The 17872-nt window shown below is 47.5% G+C and overlaps 1 protein-coding gene across 1 annotated transcript in view; it reads left to right on the top strand.

Annotated features, from left to right (window-relative positions):
• Nucleotides 1–15373, top strand: part of LOC120061306 (nuclear receptor coactivator 3-like) — a 102407-nt gene extending 87034 nt beyond the window's left edge. The window contains exons 6-23 of the mRNA XM_039011018.1: nt 2875–2975; nt 3083–3257; nt 7233–7415; nt 7578–7664; nt 7870–8010; nt 8243–8390; nt 9009–9571; nt 9732–10816; nt 10990–11104; nt 11241–11414; nt 11567–11797; nt 12002–12107; nt 12260–12758; nt 12836–12937; nt 13081–13315; nt 13614–13791; nt 13891–14083; nt 14694–15373. Coding sequence (XP_038866946.1) covers nt 2875–2975; nt 3083–3257; nt 7233–7415; nt 7578–7664; nt 7870–8010; nt 8243–8390; nt 9009–9571; nt 9732–10816; nt 10990–11104; nt 11241–11414; nt 11567–11797; nt 12002–12107; nt 12260–12758; nt 12836–12937; nt 13081–13315; nt 13614–13791; nt 13891–14083; nt 14694–14705 — 4328 coding nt within the window. The 3' untranslated portion in view covers nt 14706–15373. The remainder of the gene's footprint in view (nt 1–2874; nt 2976–3082; nt 3258–7232; nt 7416–7577; nt 7665–7869; nt 8011–8242; nt 8391–9008; nt 9572–9731; nt 10817–10989; nt 11105–11240; nt 11415–11566; nt 11798–12001; nt 12108–12259; nt 12759–12835; nt 12938–13080; nt 13316–13613; nt 13792–13890; nt 14084–14693) is intronic.
• Nucleotides 15374–17872: the final 2499 nt, after the last annotated feature.

The following is a 17872-nucleotide window of genomic DNA, read 5'->3' as shown; positions in this document are numbered from 1 at the left end:
GGCTGAATGACAACATTAATAACATACAGCTAGCGGGTTATACACTCTATCGGCAGGATAGAACAGCAGCCTCTGGTAAGACACGGGGCGGAGGCCGATGCATATTTGTAAAGAATAGCTGGTGCATGATATCTAAGGAAGTCTCAAGGTTTTGCTCGCCTGAGGTAGAGTATCTCGTGATAAGCTGTAGACCACACTATCTACCTAGAGAGTTTATCTGTATTTTTCGTAGCTGTCTACATACCACCACAGACCGAGGCTGGCACTAAAACAGCACTCAATGAGCTGTGTTCCGCCATAAGCAAACAGGAAAACGCTCATCCAGAGGCGGCACTCCTAGTGGCCAGGGACTTTAATGCAGGAAAACTTCAATCAGTTTTACCTAATTTCTATCAGCATGTTAAGTGTGCAACCAGAGGGAAGAAAATTCTAGACCACCTTTCATCCACACACAGAGACGTGTTCAAAGCTCTCCCTCGCCCTCCATTTGGCAAATCTGACCATAACTCTATCCTCCTGATTCCTGCTTACAAGCAAAAAATAAAGCAGGAAGCACCAGTGACTCATGTAAAAAGTGGTCAGATGAAGCAGATGTTAAACTACGGGACTGTTTTACTAGCACAGACTGGAATATGTTCCGGGATTCTTCCGATGGCATTGAGGAGTACACCACATCAGTCACTGGCTTTATCAATAAGTGCATAGAGGACATCGTCCCCACAGTGACTGTACGTACATACCCCAACTAGAAGCCAAGGATTACAGGCAACATTCGCACTGAGCTAAAGGGTAGAGCTGCCGCTTTCAAGGAGTGGGACTCTAACCCGGAAGCTTATAAGAAATCCCGCTATGCCCTACAGCAAACCATCAAAAAGGCAAAGCGTCAATACAGGACTAAGATCGAATCGTACTACACCGGCTCCGACGCTCGTCGGATGTGGCAGTGCTTGCAAACTATTACAGACTACAAAGGGAAGCACAGCCGAGTGCTGCCCAGTGACACGAGCCTACCAGATGAGCTAAATAACCTCTATGCTCGCTTCGAGGCAAGTAGCACTGTTCCGGACAACTGTGTGATCACGCTCTCCGCAGCCGATGTGAGTAAGACATTTTTAAAAAGTCAACATTCACAAGGCCGCAGGGCCAGACGGATTACCAGGATGTGTACTCAGAGCATGCGCTGACCAACTGGCAAGTGTTTTCACTGACATTTTCAACCGCTCCCTGTCTGAGTCTGTGATACCAACATGTTTCAAGCAGACCACCATAGTCCCTGTGCCCAAGAACACTAAGGTAACCTGCCTAAATCACTACCGACCCGTAGCACTCACGTTTGTAGCCATGAAATGCTTTGAAAGGCTGGTCATGGCTCACATCAACACCATTATCCCAGAAACACTAGACCCACTCCAATTTGCATACCGACCCAACAGATCCACAGATGACTCAGTCTCTATTGCACTCCACACTGCCATTTCCCACCTGGACAAAAGGAACACCTATGTGAGAATGCTATTCATTGACTACAGCTCATCGTTCAACACCATAGTGCCCTCAAAGCTCATCACTAAGCTAAGGACCCTGGGACAAAACACCTCCCTCTGCAACTGGATCCTGGACTTCCTGACGGGCCACCCCCAGGTGGTAAGGGTAGGTAACAACACATCTGCCACGCTGACCCTCAACACGGGGGCCCCTCAGGGGTGCGTGCTCAGTACGCTCCTGTACTCCCTGTTCACTCATGACAGGCACGACTCCAACACCATCATTAAGTTTGCTGATGACACAACAGTGGTAGGCCTGAACACTGACAACGATGAGACAGCCTATAGGGAGGAGGTCAGAGACCTGACCGTGTGGTGCCAGGACAACAACCTCTTCCTCAATGTGATCAAGACAAAGGAGATGATTGTGGACTACAGGAAAAGGAGGACGGAGCACGGCCCCATTCTCATCGACAGGGCTGTAGTGGAGCAGGTTGAAAGCTTCAAGTTCCTTGGCGTCCACATCACCAACAAACTAACATGGCAGCACACCAAGACAGTCATGAAGAGGGCACGACAAAACCTATTCCCCCTCAAGAGACTGAAAAGATTTGGCATGGGTCCTCAGATCCTCAAAATGTTTTACAGCTGCGCCATCGAGAGCATCCTGACCGGTTGCATCACTACCTGATATGGCAACTGCTCGGCCTCCGACCGCAAGGCACTACAGAGGGTAGTGCAAATGGCCCAGTACATCACCGGGGCCCAGCTTCCTGCCATCCAGGACCTCTATACCAGGCTGTGTCAGAGGAAGGCCCTAAAAATTGTCAAATACTTCAACCACCCTAGTCATAGAATGTTCTCTCAGCTTCCGCACGTCAAGCGGTATTGGAGCGCCAAGTCTAGGTCCAAGAGGCTTCTAAACAGCTTCTACCCCCAAGCCATAAGACTCCTGAACAGCTAATCAAATGCCTCCCCCCATCCCCCCCATCTTGCTGCTACTCTCTGTTATTACCTATGCATAGTCACTTTAATATCTCTACCTACATGTACGTAATTACCTCAATTACCTCGACACCGGAGCCCCCGCACATTGACACATTGACACGTTGACTCTGTACCTGTTCCCCCTGTATATAGCCCCTCTATTGTTATTTACTGCTGCTCTTTAATTATTTGCTATTCTTATCGCTTACATTTTGGGGGGTATTTTCTTAAAACTGCATTGTTGGTTAAGGGCTTGTAAGTAAGCATTTCACTGTAAGGTCTACTACACCTGTTGTATTCGGCCCATGTGACAAATGTGAATAATAATAATTTGATTTGATTTGTTACTGTGTACTTGATTGTAGAGTCAGGCATATCTGACTGTACTGTCTCCTCCATTCAGGCAAAGCGTCCTCCAATGATGACGATGTACAGAAGTCGGACGTGTCCTCCACGGGACAAGGGGTCATAGACAAAGACCACCTCGGGCCGCTTCTGCTTCAGGTGAGATCAAAGGTCACTACTCTCCTCTTTGATTGGCTGGCTGTGCTGACTCTGACCTCTTATTGGCCTTTGTACTGACTGTTCATGTGTTTTCCCTCTTTCCTCAGGCCCTGGATGGTTTTCTGTTTGTGGTGAACCGGGAGGGCAGCATAGTGTTTGTGTCTGACAACGTGACCCAGTACCTGCAGTACAAACAGGAGGAGCTCATCAACACTTCCGTCTACAACATCCTCCATGAGGACGACAGGGAGGAGTTCCACAAGAACCTGCCCAAGACCAATGGTACCACACACACACACACACACACACACACACTGTGACCCACCTGTTCACACACAGAGAGCTAGTGCTAAGCAGACAGAGCGTGGCAGAGCTGTCAGTCACACTCAGTGGTCCAGACAGTGTAAAACAGGCCTGTGCTCTATTCAGATCTCATGGCAGCCATCTGGAAACTACTCACTATTGAATAATGCACCGCTGCACTTCCCCAGCTTTCATTCTCTGTGTGTGTGTGTCTATTTATAAAGCTGATTAATTATGGATATGGGTGCTCAGCTGAACCTGCTCCCCGATTTTACTCCCCAGCAGTGGCAGCGGCTCCAAAGTGTCATCATCTCTCTCTCTGTGTTTTGTACTTTCTGTCTTTTTCACCTATTCTCTTGTCTATTTTTATACTTAACTTAGTGTTGAATAATGTGGTTGGTAGGACTCTAGTTTCTTTCTTTTGCTTTCCCTTTCTCTATATTTCTTTTGTATTCTCTCTCCTCCCCGCACCTCTCCCCCATCATTATCTCTGACCCCATGAATGAAATACGCTCTCTCTGCACATTGCTGTGAGATGATCACTGACCACGCCAACTGGGGCTTCAGACACACACACATATGCACGACACACACACAACACACATTTTCTCTCACTTACACAATCCCCTGTGTGTGTATAGGGGGTGGGATGTTTTTGTTTCTTGTGTGTGTGTGTGTGTGTGTTTTCTCCCTAAATCGACCTCTCTGTCCAGCCTAAGTGCTGGTTAATTGTGTCTGAGGGGAAATGCCGGGCCTCACGGCCAGGCGGTGTTGTTGTCTCTATCAGGCTGGAGAAAGGATCCTAACGGTCTAAGACCTTGTTAAATCATCTCTCAGTATCAGTTAGACACCCCCATGCCCTAGGGCCCCTTCTCTGTACAGACACATGTTCCCTCCCTTCACCTGCCCTGTCAGAAACAGACAGACTGGAGGCCTTGGTCCCTGATAAGGCATCAGACAGACTGGAGGCCTTGGTCCCTGATAAGGCATCAGACAGACTGGAGGCCTTGGTCGCTGATAAGGCATCAGACAGACTGGAGGCCTTGGTCGCTGATAAGGCTTCAGACAGACTGGAGGCCTTGGTCGCTGATAAGGCTTCAGACAGACTGGAGGCCTTGGTCGCTGATAAGGCATCAGACAGACTGGAGGCCTTGGTCGCTGATAAGGCATCAGACAAACCTTGGGGGAGACTGGGGCCCTGTTCCAAACCTTCCTCTCTCATGTCTTAATCATTGATCTCACATGACTGAATAGGAGAGAGGCCATGTAATGGAACTTGTGCTATTTTAACACCTTTTTAATTGTGTTTGTGTCAGACAAGAGAGCATGTAGGATGGATGCTAAAAGTATTTTCACAGGGCCTACAGTAGGATCTCTCTCTTTGAAGTTGAGTTGATCACCCCTCCCCCACCCCATCCCCTTTCTTGAGAAGGTGACCCTCTGGGTGGCTGTGCTCTGATGAGGAGTCAGGGCCCAGATCAGGATAGATGGCTGGGTGTACCTGCCTACCTGGCTGCACTCGGCAGCTGCACAGGGCTGGAGGGATATTGGAAATGGACACTTCAGCTACATTAATCCCATGGTCCATTTAGCCAGGAATCAGAACGAGAGGGGATACTTCTGCTTTTAGATTTAAGAAGGAAAGTAGTAATACTCTAGCAAGCAGGGCTGATTCATCTGTCACGTGTGTGTGTGTGTGTGGTGTGTGTGTGTGTGTGTGTGTTGGTGTCCCGATATTTGAACGATTTAGAAGATTACACAATGCATCTTTCTTGATTGAATCTCATATCATGTTTGTCTCTGGTTGTGCCGTGTGTCCTTGTTGTATTCTCCGACTGCAAGTCGCTCCGGATAAGCGTGTTAGCTAAATTATATAATGTTATGTGTGACACTGACTAAATATGTTTGTGCGTATACTGACACACACAGAGTTTGTCAGTATACTGTACATACTGTAGGTCTGGGGCTCTCTATCCGTGTCCCATCCCTATAACTGGATGTACTGATGCCTCTCTTTAATGAGGAATGCGATTGTTTTTCTTGAGTGTTTTGGTAATTTTGTATACAGTGCCTTCAGAAAGTATTCACACCCCTTGACTTTTTCCACATTTTGTTGTGTTACAGCCTTATTAATATGAAATTCATTATATTGCAAAATCATTTTTGGTCACTGGCCTACACACAATACCCCATAATGTCAAAGTGGAATTATGTTTTTCAACATTTTTACAAATTAGTAAAAGATTTTAAGCTGAAATGTGTTTAGTCAATAAGTATTCAACCTCTTTTGGAAAGGCTAAACAAGTTCAGGGGTAAAACTTTGCATAACAAGTCACATAATAAGTTGCATGGACTCATTCTGTGTGCAATAATAGTGTTTAACATCTCTGTACCCCACACATACAATTATCTGTAAGGTCCCTCAGTTGAGCAGTGAATTTCAAACACAGATTCAACGACAAAGACCAGAGAGGTTTTCCAATGCCTCGCAAAGGGCACATATTGGAACATTGGATTTTATTTTATTTTAAATTAACATTGAATATCCCTTTGAGCATGGTGAATTTATTAATGACACCTTGGATGGTGTATCAATACACCCAGGCACTACAAAGATACAGGTGTCCTTCCTAACTCAGTTGCCCGGAGAGGAAGGAAACCACTCAGGGATTTCACCATAAGGCCAATCAATCAATCAATCAATTGTATTTATAAAGCCCTTTTTACATAAGCCGATGTCACAAAGTGCTATACAGAAACCCAGCCTAAAACCCCAAACAGCAAGCAATGCAGATGTAGAAGCACGATGGCTAGGAAAAACTCCCTAGACAGGCAGGAACCTAGGAAGAAACCTAGAGAGGAACCAGGCTATGAGGGGTGGCCAGTCCTCTTCTGACTGTGCCGGGTTGAGATTATAACAGTACATGGCTAAGATGTTCAAACGTTCATAGATGACCAGTGGGGTCAAATAATAATAATAATAATTGCAGTGTTAGCAGAAGGTGCAACAGGTCAGCACTGGTGACTTTGGTGACTAATGGTGACTTTTAAACAGTTAGAGTTTAATGGCTGTGATAGGAGAAAACGGAGGATGGATCAACAACATTGTAGTACTAACCTAATTGGCAGAGTGAAAAGAAGGAAGCCTGTACAGAATACAAATATTCCAAAACATGTGTCCGGTTTGCAACAAGGCACTAAAGTAATACTGAAAAAAATGTGGCAAAGCAATTAACGTTTTGTCCTGAATATAAAGTGTTTTGCTGGGGCAAATCCAATGCAATACATTACTGAGTACCACTCTCCATATTTTCAAGCATAGTGGTGGCTGCATCATGTTATGGTTATGCTTGTAATCGTTAAGGACTGGGGAGTTCTTCAGGATAAAAAAGAAATGGAATAGCGTTAAGCACAGGCAAAATCCTAGAGGAAAAGCTTGTTCAGTCTGTTTTCCACCAGACACTGGGGGATGAATTTACCTTTCAGCAGGACAATAACCTAAAACACAAGGCCAAATCTACACTGGACTTACCCAGAAAGACTCACAACTGTAATCGCTGCCAAAGGTGCTTCTACAAAGTATTGACTCAGGGGTATGAATCCTTATGTAAATTAAACATTTGCAAAAATTTCTAAAAACATGTTTTCACTTTATCATTAAGGAACGGGAAGGGGGATACCTAGTCAGTTGTATGGAGTATTGTGTGTAGATGGGTGAGAGAGAAAAAATCAATTTAATCCATTTTGAATTCTGGCTGTAACACAGCAAAATGTGGAATAATTCAAAGGGTGTGAATACTTTCTGAAGGCACTGTGTTTGTATTCTATTGTATTTTGTAAATTGTGTGCCTGCAGGGCTCCCTTGTAAAAGAGACATTGGTCTCAATGGGACTCCTTGTTAAAATATTTGTATGTACTAGATGTATATTGATGCGTGTGTCTTGTCCTCCACAGTTAATGGGGTGTCCTGGGGTGGGGAGGTGCCACGTCAGAAGAGCCACACCTTCACCTGTCGCATGCTGGTCAAGTTTGGCCACACCCACGGACCTGTGGAGGAGGGACCAGGAGGGCCGCGCTACGAGACCATGCAATGCTTCGCCTTGACCCAGCCCAAGGCCATGATCGAAGAGGGGGAAGGTACGGACACACGCACACACAGACAGACTGCGACACACAAACATACAATCTTACACACACACAACACACACACAATCTCATACACACACCTGACACACACACACACAAACCCAAACTTAATATATGTGCATGTGTAGCTAAACTATTTCCCTTCTTCCTTAGACCTGCAGTCGTGTATGATCTGTGTGGCCCGTCGTGTGACTGCTGTAGAGAGAACAGAGAGCTTCAACACCCGGCACGAGCTCTCAGGTGAGACTGACCAGAACACAATTGATGTTTTTGACTTGTGTTGCAAACCTGGTTGCAGAGTTTTATTTAAGGAAGCCTTGTGTGTACAAAAATGGTACAATATCCTTAAATAGGTATATACATTTACAAAAAACGTGCACAATATCTTTCAATAGGTATATACTATCTATGCTCCACAATCTCCAGCTCGTCTTCTTCCCTCCAGGTAAGCTGATCCAGATAGACCAGAACTCGCTGCGTGCGTCAATGCGTCCTGGCTGGGAGGATCTGCTGAGGCGCTGTATCCAGATGTTCCTACAGCACAGTGACGGACAGCCCTGGTCCCACAAACGCCATTATCACGAGGGTACGCCCACACACATACCTGTACCAATACACACACCTGTTACACGCAGTCGCACATGCATATGGTACCTGTCCCAAAACACGCAAACCTGTCCCAAAACACGCATGAATGGCATCACTAAGAGACATTTCTGTCATGATACCACCAACCCTATACCTCTTCTTTGATATATTTCACTTCCATATCTTGATATGAACCCATTGTATTTGCCCCCTTACCCTTGGCCCAACAGCCTTCCTACAGGGTCACGCTGAGACCCCCCTGTACCGTTTTTCTCTTTCGGACGGCACCCCTGTCACGGCCCAGACCAAGAGCAAGCTGTATCGCCACCCCATGAGCAACGAGGCCCAGGGCTTCATATCCACTCACCTGCTACAGAGGTACACACACACACACACACCTTCTGAGGTAGAAAACAAGTTATACACATTCTTGCTACCTTTGCAAGACACGGAGTACACACACACACACACACACACACACACACACACACACACACACACACACACACACACACACACACACACACAGCTGAGGTAACTGATGCCTACTGATATCCACAACATCCTCCCTATGCTTGGAAGCCGGCTCTGAAGGCTTGTATGGATGCTTCACACAGTGGAGAATGCCTACAGGCCACCTGGTGGTTTTGTTACATTCTCAGTAAAAGGAATAGATACAATTATTGTGCTTGACAAGTCTCAAAAAACACTTGGAAGAAGTAAGGTTTACAAGGTTGTGTAGTGAATTGAAGAGCACCTCGTTCTCATTGTGAATAGATAGTCTTTTCCCATGAACATCTTTTTTTATTCTTTAAATGACTTTCTTCAGTGTGTATGTACTTCAGTTCCATCTTCTGACTATTCAAGAGACTCTTCTGGTAGACTGGATCTGAGCGTTTACAAGAGTAGAGCGCCAAGGATGTCATAATAACCTCACTTCTCTCACATGCTCTTTTCTCCTCCTTGTCCTTCTCACCTCCTCGTCCTCTCTTCCAGGGAGCAGCATGGCTATCGCTCTGCCCAGGGTGGGGGCATGATGCCAGGGCCTATGAGGCAGCAGGGCATGGGGGGCCCCAACCCCAATGCCCAGATGAACATGCCCCCTGGTGTAGGGATGGGGGGTATGAACCGGGGCTACGGGCCCATGAACGAACAGAGCCACATGGGACAGATGGGAGGGGGTTCAATGTACGGAGGGAATGGAGGTGGAGGTGGCGGCAGGGGAGGCATGGGCAACAGAATGATGCAGATGAATCAGTTGAACCAGATGGGCCAAATGAACCAAATGAATCAGATGGGTCATCAGATGAACCACACAGGTCCAGGGAACCACCCTGGCATGCAGCAACATCAGCACCCTCAGCAGCAACATCAGCACCCCCAGCAGCAACATCAGCACCCCCAGCAGCCCCCCTTCCAAAGCAGTGGGGGGTACGGACTGGGGGGTATGAACAGCCCCTTGGGGAGTCCCCGAATGATTGGCCCCCAGCAGGGGCTCCTGATGTCCCCCCGAAACCGAGGCAGCCCCAAGATGGGTGCCAGTCAGTACTCACCTGGAGGTACGTCAATCAGGGGGGTACACTATACCTTTGCATAGTTTTGCTGTGCTTCATAAAACAAAAAATGATCAACCTTAGGTTTTTGCATTTAAAAAAAAATGTTTTTGGTTTGTAGAAGTTGTAGTACAGTTTCTAACAGTGTGTTTTGTTTCTGTCCCAGACATGCACTCCCCCATGGGCCCTCATGGAGGAGGAGGAGGTAGCACCTCTTTCTCCAGCAGCTCCCTCAACGCCCTGCAGGCCATCAGCGAGGGGGTCGGGAGCTCCCTCCCCTCCACCCTCACCTCCCCCTCCCCGGCCAACAAACCAGACAGCTCCCCCAGCGTCCACTCCTCCTCTCAGTCCACCCAGCCCAATCACCCCGCCAAATCCGGCCCGGATGACTCCAAAAGCCCAACAGGAGGCCTGGGTCCTGCGCCAAGTGTGCACCCCCTCCACCAACACCATCACCACCACCCACACCCCCAGTCCGAGAGCTCCGGAGACAGGTTGGACAGCCAGGCCCCGGCAGGCAGCAAGGAGCCCAGAGAGGGGGCCATCGAGGCTGGGGTGAGCTCAGAACCCACCCGGAGAGTCCCAGACGGTAAGGGCCATAAGAAGCTGCTGCAGCTGCTGACCTCCCCCACTGAGGAGCTGGGGTTAGGGGGAACTGGCCCCGCCTTGCCCTCTATACCTCCCCCACCAGGCAGCAGCAACACCCCAGCAGGGTCCGACACTAAGGACCCCACAGGAGGCATTTCCAGCCCTTCCTCTACTGGAGTCTCCTCCTCTTCCTCAGCCTCCACCAATCAGGGCCAGGCGTCGGGCACGGCTCTGGCCAATGCTCTGGCCTCTGCCCACTACACGGCGTCGCTGCAGGAGAAGCACAAGATCCTCCACAAGCTGCTGCAGAACAGCAACACACCCGATGAGGTGGCCAAGATCACGGCCGAAGCCACTGGGAAGGTGACCCTGGGGGGCCAGGAAGTCCCAGGGGAGGTGGGGGCTGGAGGAGCAGTAGGAGTGACAGAGCCTAAGCAAGAGCAGCACAGCCCCAAGAAGGAGAAGACCCACGCGCTCCTCCACTACCTCCTCAACAAGGATGATACTAAAGAGCCAGTGGATGTGAAGCCCAAGCCTGAGGAGCTGGAAGGAAAGGGGCCCCAAGGAGCCACTGCCGGCCCCCCACCCAGAGGCCCTGGCGCTGGACCCGGCCCAACGGCTGAACACCCAGAGAGCAAGATCAAGTCAGAGCCGCCTGATGAGGTAACCACACAGTGTGGTGGTCAGATCATTACATTACTGGTAGATTATTACAATTACATGAGTATACCTACTGATAAACACGTTGAACATTTTCATTACTATGAAGTGCTTAACCTCTGTAGGTTGTGTGATACTGTGTTGTTGTTGATACATGTGTATCTATCTCTTCCCAGTTGGACAACCTGGAGTCCATCCTGGGAGGTTTGAGGGGTTCTGGCTCTGAGTTCTACCCCGAGCAGGGAGGAGGAGGGAACAAGGCCCAGGGTTGCATCGACGAGAACCTGCAAGGTAGGACTGTTCAAATTGAGCGTGTTGATGAAAAACGTTTTAGGCCTAGCCGAAAAAGTAACCTCCTCAGAGAATCTGGACACCAGACTAACATGTACCTGTTCTATCTGCTGTGTCCCTCTGGGTGTGTGTTCAGGGAGTTCGGGGATTGCCCCTGGCCCACGAGGGCCCTTCCAGAGGGCCATGTCAGCAGACGCCAAGCCTGGAGTGGTGGGGAGGCGCCCCATGCTCATCAAACAAGAGAACATGATGGGCAGCCCAGAAGGATACCCAGGGAACATGGGTGTTTGTCCGCGAGGCGTTGGAACAAGTAACTTATTTAGTTATTTCACTCTCTTTCATGCTCTGACATTTGTCTTTCCTCTGTCTTGCTCTTTCCCCTACTATCTAAGTCTGGGTTTCAGTCTGTGTCATTGCTGCTTTGAAAAAATAGCTAATCTGTGTGTGTTTTGTGTCCCCCAGGGCCGATGAACAGGGGCATGGGGGTTCCCCAGCGCTCTCCCATGGGGGGGTCAGGGGATTGGGGGATGCCCCGCTCCTGCGCCAGCCCTGTGGGCTCAGCCGGTCACCCCTCCATGAGCCGTCCTGGCATGGACTACAACTCAAAAGGCATGATGGCAGGGCCCATGGTGGGAAGGTCCAACAGTGTTCCTGGCACCAGATCCATGCTGCAGCAACAGCTAATGGACATGGGTATGTGTCTGTGTGTGTGGGTGTGCGTTAGTCCATAAAATGAAGATGGCGGATGTAATCTCTGGGATGTCTTGCTTGTGTCTGTCTGTATGCACGTGTCTATATGTGTATGTCATCTGTATTGATTCTGAGAGACAGAATATCTGGTTAATGTGTGTGTGTGTTGTGTGTTGTGTGTTGTGTGTGTGTGTTGTGTGTGTGCAGGAGGTTCTGGTGAGATGGGGATGAGTCCGTTCAGTCAGCAGGGCCAGCCCAACCAGTCTCCGTCCTGGTCTGACAATGTGATGGGTATGGAGGGAAACCACAGCAGGTAAACTAACCCTCTTGCCCTCCATTAAAATGCACTGACCCCTGCTCTTATATCTAAATAATAGTTTTAATAATATATGATTTATACCAGGACAATTGGCAGCCAATGCCATTATGTCATACAATTAACGGTTCTCCGTGCGTGTGTTTCAGGCGTCAGTTTGGGAACGCCCTGGATGAGCTCCTGGCTCCGCCCACCACCAGCGAGGGCCAGAGTGACGAGCGGGCGCTGCTGGACCAGCTGGACTCTTTGCTCAACAACACGGATGGCATTGCACTGGAGGAGATCGACCGGGCCCTGGGCATCCCCGACTTGGTCAGCCAGAGCCAGGGGCCAGAGCAGCATGGTGAGCCCTTCCCCGGCCAGGATCCTTCCATAGTGCTGGAGCAGAAGCCTCTGTACGGCCAGGGCTACCCCGGACCCCCCTCAATGGCCATGCAGTCAGCCTACGGGGGGAGCCCTATGCAGGGCCAGCCCCAACAGGGGGGCTTCGGCCCCATGCTCTCCCAGATGGGCCCAGGGGGCAGCTTCCCAGGGATGGGAGGCATGGGGGGTATGGGTCACCCCCGTGCTAACATGATGAGACCCAGAATGATGAGCGCCACCAAACCCATGAGGCTCCAGCTGGCGCAGAGACTACAGGGCCAACAGGTAGGAGACACACACACAGACAGACTGATAAACTCACACAGGACTTTATGCTGACAGCTTATTCTTTCCTCCCTCAGTTTATGAGTCAGACTCGGCAGGGGATGGCCATGAAGATGGAGAACCCTGGAGCGGGCAACCCTGGCTTGAGGCCGGGTATGCAGCCTGGCATGGGGGGACAGGTAGACACTCCCCTTTCCTCCACACACACACACACACAAACTAGCATATGGGAGCCACTTATTCCTAACCTTTCCTTGTTGTACATTACACAGACAGAAATTTAAATACACACACACTCACTATACCCCTTCCCCATCCCCAGCCTGGCTTCCTGAATGCCCAGATGATGGCCCAGCGTAGCAGGGAGATGGTGACCATGCAGATGAGGAGACAGAGGATGATGATGCTAATGCAGCAGCAACAGCAGCAGGCAGCAGCAGTGGCCGCCGCAGGGGGGTTCAGCCCCCCTCCCAACGTCACCGCCCCCGCCGGCATGGACACCCCTATGGGAGGCCCCAACCTGGGCCCCCAGCAGTTTGGCTACGGGGGAAACTACGGTGAGTTTGGGTTTGTTTGACCTGAAGGGCCACAGAGTGTTTCTGCTTTCTAGTGGTGAGTTTTGTACTTTTAGTGGGACATGGAATGTGTGTGTGTTTATAATGAAAATATGTCATTATCATTATTTGACAATGTTGGTAACCTGTTAAATAAAAGTGATAATGCCCTCAAAGCCGGTGTTTGGGGGATATATTGGCACGGTGCTTTACAACACCTGTTTGAGGGCATTATCACTTAAGTGGGTGTGGGTGCGTGCTTGCGTTCACATGCCATTGCTTATGTAACATGTTCCTTCAGGTATGGCCCAGCAGGGTGACCCGTCGTTTGGCCCTGCGGGCAGCAGCCCCCCCAGCACCATGATGTCAGGCCGCCTGGGTCCTCAGAATCCCATGATGCAACAGCATCCCCAGGGCGGACCCATGTACCAGAGCGCTGACATGAAGGGCTGGTCGCAGGGAGGCATGGCCCGCAACAGGTGTGTGTGTAGCAGGGAGGGAGAGAGAAATAACCTACAACAACCAGTGACAACATTCGTAACCAACTAACCCACTTCCTTCCCTCCCTGTCTCTCCAGCTCGTACCCCCAGCAGCAGTTTTCCCAACAGGGCAACCCGGGGCAGCAGCAGTTTGCCCAAACGGGCAACCCAGGACAGTACGGGGGCATGATGATGAATGGGTGCATGCCTTCCAATGGAGGGGGGGGCCATATGGGGCAGATGGGAATGAACCCCATGGTGATGGGACGTATGCCGATGGGGCCTGATCAGGTACACCGCTGTTATAAATGGTGTGTGTGTGTGTGTGTGTGTGTGTGTGTGTGTGTGTGTGTGTGTGTGTGTGTGTGTGTGTGTGTGTGTGTGTGTGTGTGTGTGTGTGTGTGTGTGTGTGTGTGTGTGTGTGTGTGTGTGTCACGTCAGAATTAGACGTTCATCCATGTTTCTCAAACGTCAAATTTCGAAGTTGTTCCAAAAATCTAATTTCGAAGTGTTTAAGGTTAAGTATAGGCATTAACTCCAAATGGTTAAGGTAAGGGTTAAGGTTTGGTATAGCCTTAAAACAAAAATATCAGAAACAACTTTCTATAGCTGGATTTGAACTTGCAACCTTTGGAATCAGAAGCAGATGCTTATGCCAGTCCACCATCCCTGTCCACAACGCCCTAGCAAAACCCAAACCTACTTGAAGGTTGTTGCTCCTAGTGGCCGGTTTCCATGTCATTTCCTGGCACCCTCAGACATGGATGGACGTCGAAAACTGACTTGTATCATGGGTGACCTGGCTGGCACGTACAGTAAGCATGAGTGTTATCAATATTTATGTACTCACACACACACACAATGTCTCCAAAACTAACCCCATTACCTCTCTTCCTTACAGAAATATTGCTGAACCTGAGACAGAGGCGTGTGGTGGAACAGAAACAGACTCACTGTGATCCTTTCAGAGAGATGAGTGCAGTGATGTGTGTGTGTGTGTGTGTGTGTGTGTGTGTGTGTGTGTGTGTGTGTGTGTGTGTGTGTGTGTGTGTGTGTGTGTGTGTGTGTGTGTGTGTGTGTGTGTGTGTGTGTGTGTGTGTGTGTGTGTGTGTGTGTAGTACTCTACTCCCACCAGTTGGGGGTGCTGCGTCTCTGGACTCGAGGCCAGTGTAGACAGAGGACACACACCAACACACACACACCAAAACATCCATGTATCTAAAGACACACTGTGACACACAAACACACACACACATAAACAAACTGACAGATAGAAATTATAAGACATCCTCTCTCTCGTGGGATGTGACTACCATCATGCCAAGTTCATCCCTGGCTGTGGGAATTCTCTCTCTGCTTTGGAACGCTATGAGAGAAGACAGTGTTACCTAGTTCTGGTCCTGGAGGACCACTGTGTATGCAGACCATACATCCCATCCAGTCTCTGAATCCACACTTAATGAATGATATATATAGTCCATTGTTGGAGAAGGTGGGAGTTGATTGTATTGTAGAACAATAGTGAAGACATCAAAACGATGAAATAACACATATTGAATCATGTACTAACCAAAAAAAGTGTTAAACAAATCAAATTATATTTTCTATTTGAGATTCTTCAAAGTAGCCACCCTTTGAGTTGATGACAGCTTTGTACACTCTTGGCATTCTCTCAACCAGCTTCATGATGTAGTCACCTGGAATGCATTTCAATTAATAGGTGTGCTTTGTTAAAGTCAATTTGTGAAATGTCTTTCCTTCTTAATGCGTTTGAACCAATCAGTTGTGTTGTGACAAGGTAGAGGTGGTGTACAGAAGATAGCCCTAAGTTCATATTATGTTAAGAACAGCTCAAATAAGCAAAGAGAAACGACTGTCCATCATTACTTTTATTTATTTAAAATATGATTTAACCTTTAGGTCAGACAGGAAAGGAAGACCCAGAGTTACCTCTGCTGCAGAGGACAAGTTCATTAGTGTTACCAGCCTCAGATATTGCAGCCCAAATAAATGCTTCACAGAGTTCAAGTAACAGACACATCTCAACATCAACTGTTCAGAGGAGACAGCGTGAATCAGGCGTTGATGGTCGAATTTCTGCAAAGAAACCACTACTAAAGGATACCAATAAGAAGAAGAGACTTGCTTTGGCCAATAAACACGAGCAATGGACATTAGACCGGTGGAAATCTGTCCTTTGGTCTGATGAGTCCAAAGGCGGAGGAGATGTGATGTTGTGGGGGTGCTTTGCTGGTGATACTGTCAGTGATTTATTTTGAATTCAAGGTACACTTAACCAGCATGGCTACCACAGCATTCTGCAGCGATACGCCATCCCATCTGGTTTGCGCTTAGTGGGACTATCATCTGTTTTTCAACAGGACGGCTACCCAACACACCTCCAGGCTGTGTAAGGGCTATTTGACCTAGAAGGAGAGGGATTGAGTTCTGCATCAGATAACCTGGCCTCCACAATCACCTGACCTCAACCCAATTGAGATGGTTTGGGATGAGTTGGACCACAGAGTGAAGGAAAAGCAGCCAACAAGTGCTCAGCATTTGTGGGAACTCCTACAAGATTGTTGGAAAAGCATTCCAGGTGGGTGAAGCTGGTTGAGAGAATGCCAAGAGTGTGCAAAGCTGTCATCAAGGAAAAGGGTGGCTACTTTGAAAAATCTAAAATATACTTTGATTTGTTTAACACTTTTTTGGTTACTACATGATTCCATATGAGTTATTTCACTGTTATTCTACAAAATAGAAAATAGTAAAAATAAAGAAAACCCCTGGAATGAGTAGGTGTGTCCAAAGGCAGCATACATACACAGTGGACCTGCAGGAGACTGGGTTAAGGTACGACAGAAATAAATACTAGTTGGCTGTGATTGCACTTTACGGAAAGGCTGTCGTCAAAATGATTGTGGCAATATTTATTGGTCATAGAGGCCTTTACCCAAGAATTAATGCATAACAGCAAATCTTGTTAAGTTTTTATTTTGTTTTTGTGTTTGTCAGAGGATGGAGACTATTATGATTAGAAATGGATTACTGTGACGATCATTATTCTAAATGGTTAACCAATGGATTTTATAGAACACTTTCTTCTGCAGTGTGTTGATTATGGGGATGTTAGTGGATGAAAAAGGTTCAGATTATTAAAGTAGATCCTTAAAATGTACTGACCTATTTCAGAGTGCACAGTTACCCTCATATTTATACATCTATTCATAAATGTAAATAAGCATTTTAAAAACGAATGTGTATATTGTATTTTTAAGGAGGAATTTGTAAGATTTACATCTTGGTTACCTCATGGAACACTTAATAGCAATTTGTTGCCAGTTAATGAATGAGTTGATTCCTAAAGTAATCCACACACTGTGAAAGAAAGGGTTTCCCCCGATTTTAGTGTATGTTTGTGCAGATTTCTAGCAATAATCCTTCCTCTTGGTTCTCCTGTGAGGGCAAAGTGAAGCACCATTTACTCAAAGCGATGGTACTGCAGTATTAGGATGTGACTCGTCTCGTTTGGAATTTTTGCTTTTGTCTGTGAATAAAAATGTAAATACGCTTCAAATGTATTATATATATATAAATATATGCTTTTGTAGGTCACATACTGTTTTTGCAGAGATTGTAAGGCTTGATATTTAAAGTATAATTTTATTATTCTGTCGTAGGTCAAAATAACTTTTATTTTCAATACAAAAGGAAGGGGGTCTTTCTTTGATCAATACTGAAAAACTTTGGTTCAGTTTGCCTCAGAAACCTACAACTGCATCTTTTGTTCTTTCAGAAAGCACTTTTTAAAATTTGTGATCTATAAATCATACATTTCTCTTTTTCAAAGGCATTTGCATAGATTTAGAGGTGCTTGTGTGATCCTGTCATTTTCTATCAATAGATGTTTAATTCAAAAGAGCAAACAAACACACACGATGCCTAAAAGAGGTGACATGTGATTGTGTTAGACTTAGGGGGGTCCATGTTTCTTACCAGTGTGTGGATTGATATTTTTAGATAGGGCCCTATGAGTTCAATGGCTCTAGTTCCATTCCTTATAATTCCATACTCTGTTAT

The sequence above is a fragment of the Salvelinus namaycush genome, chromosome 16, assembly GCF_016432855.1.
Source record: "Salvelinus namaycush isolate Seneca chromosome 16, SaNama_1.0, whole genome shotgun sequence".
NCBI classification, from domain to species: Eukaryota; Metazoa; Chordata; class Actinopteri; order Salmoniformes; family Salmonidae; genus Salvelinus; species Salvelinus namaycush.
Note: the sequence above shows the minus strand (reverse complement) of the source record. Positions and strands in the feature narration are given on the sequence as shown.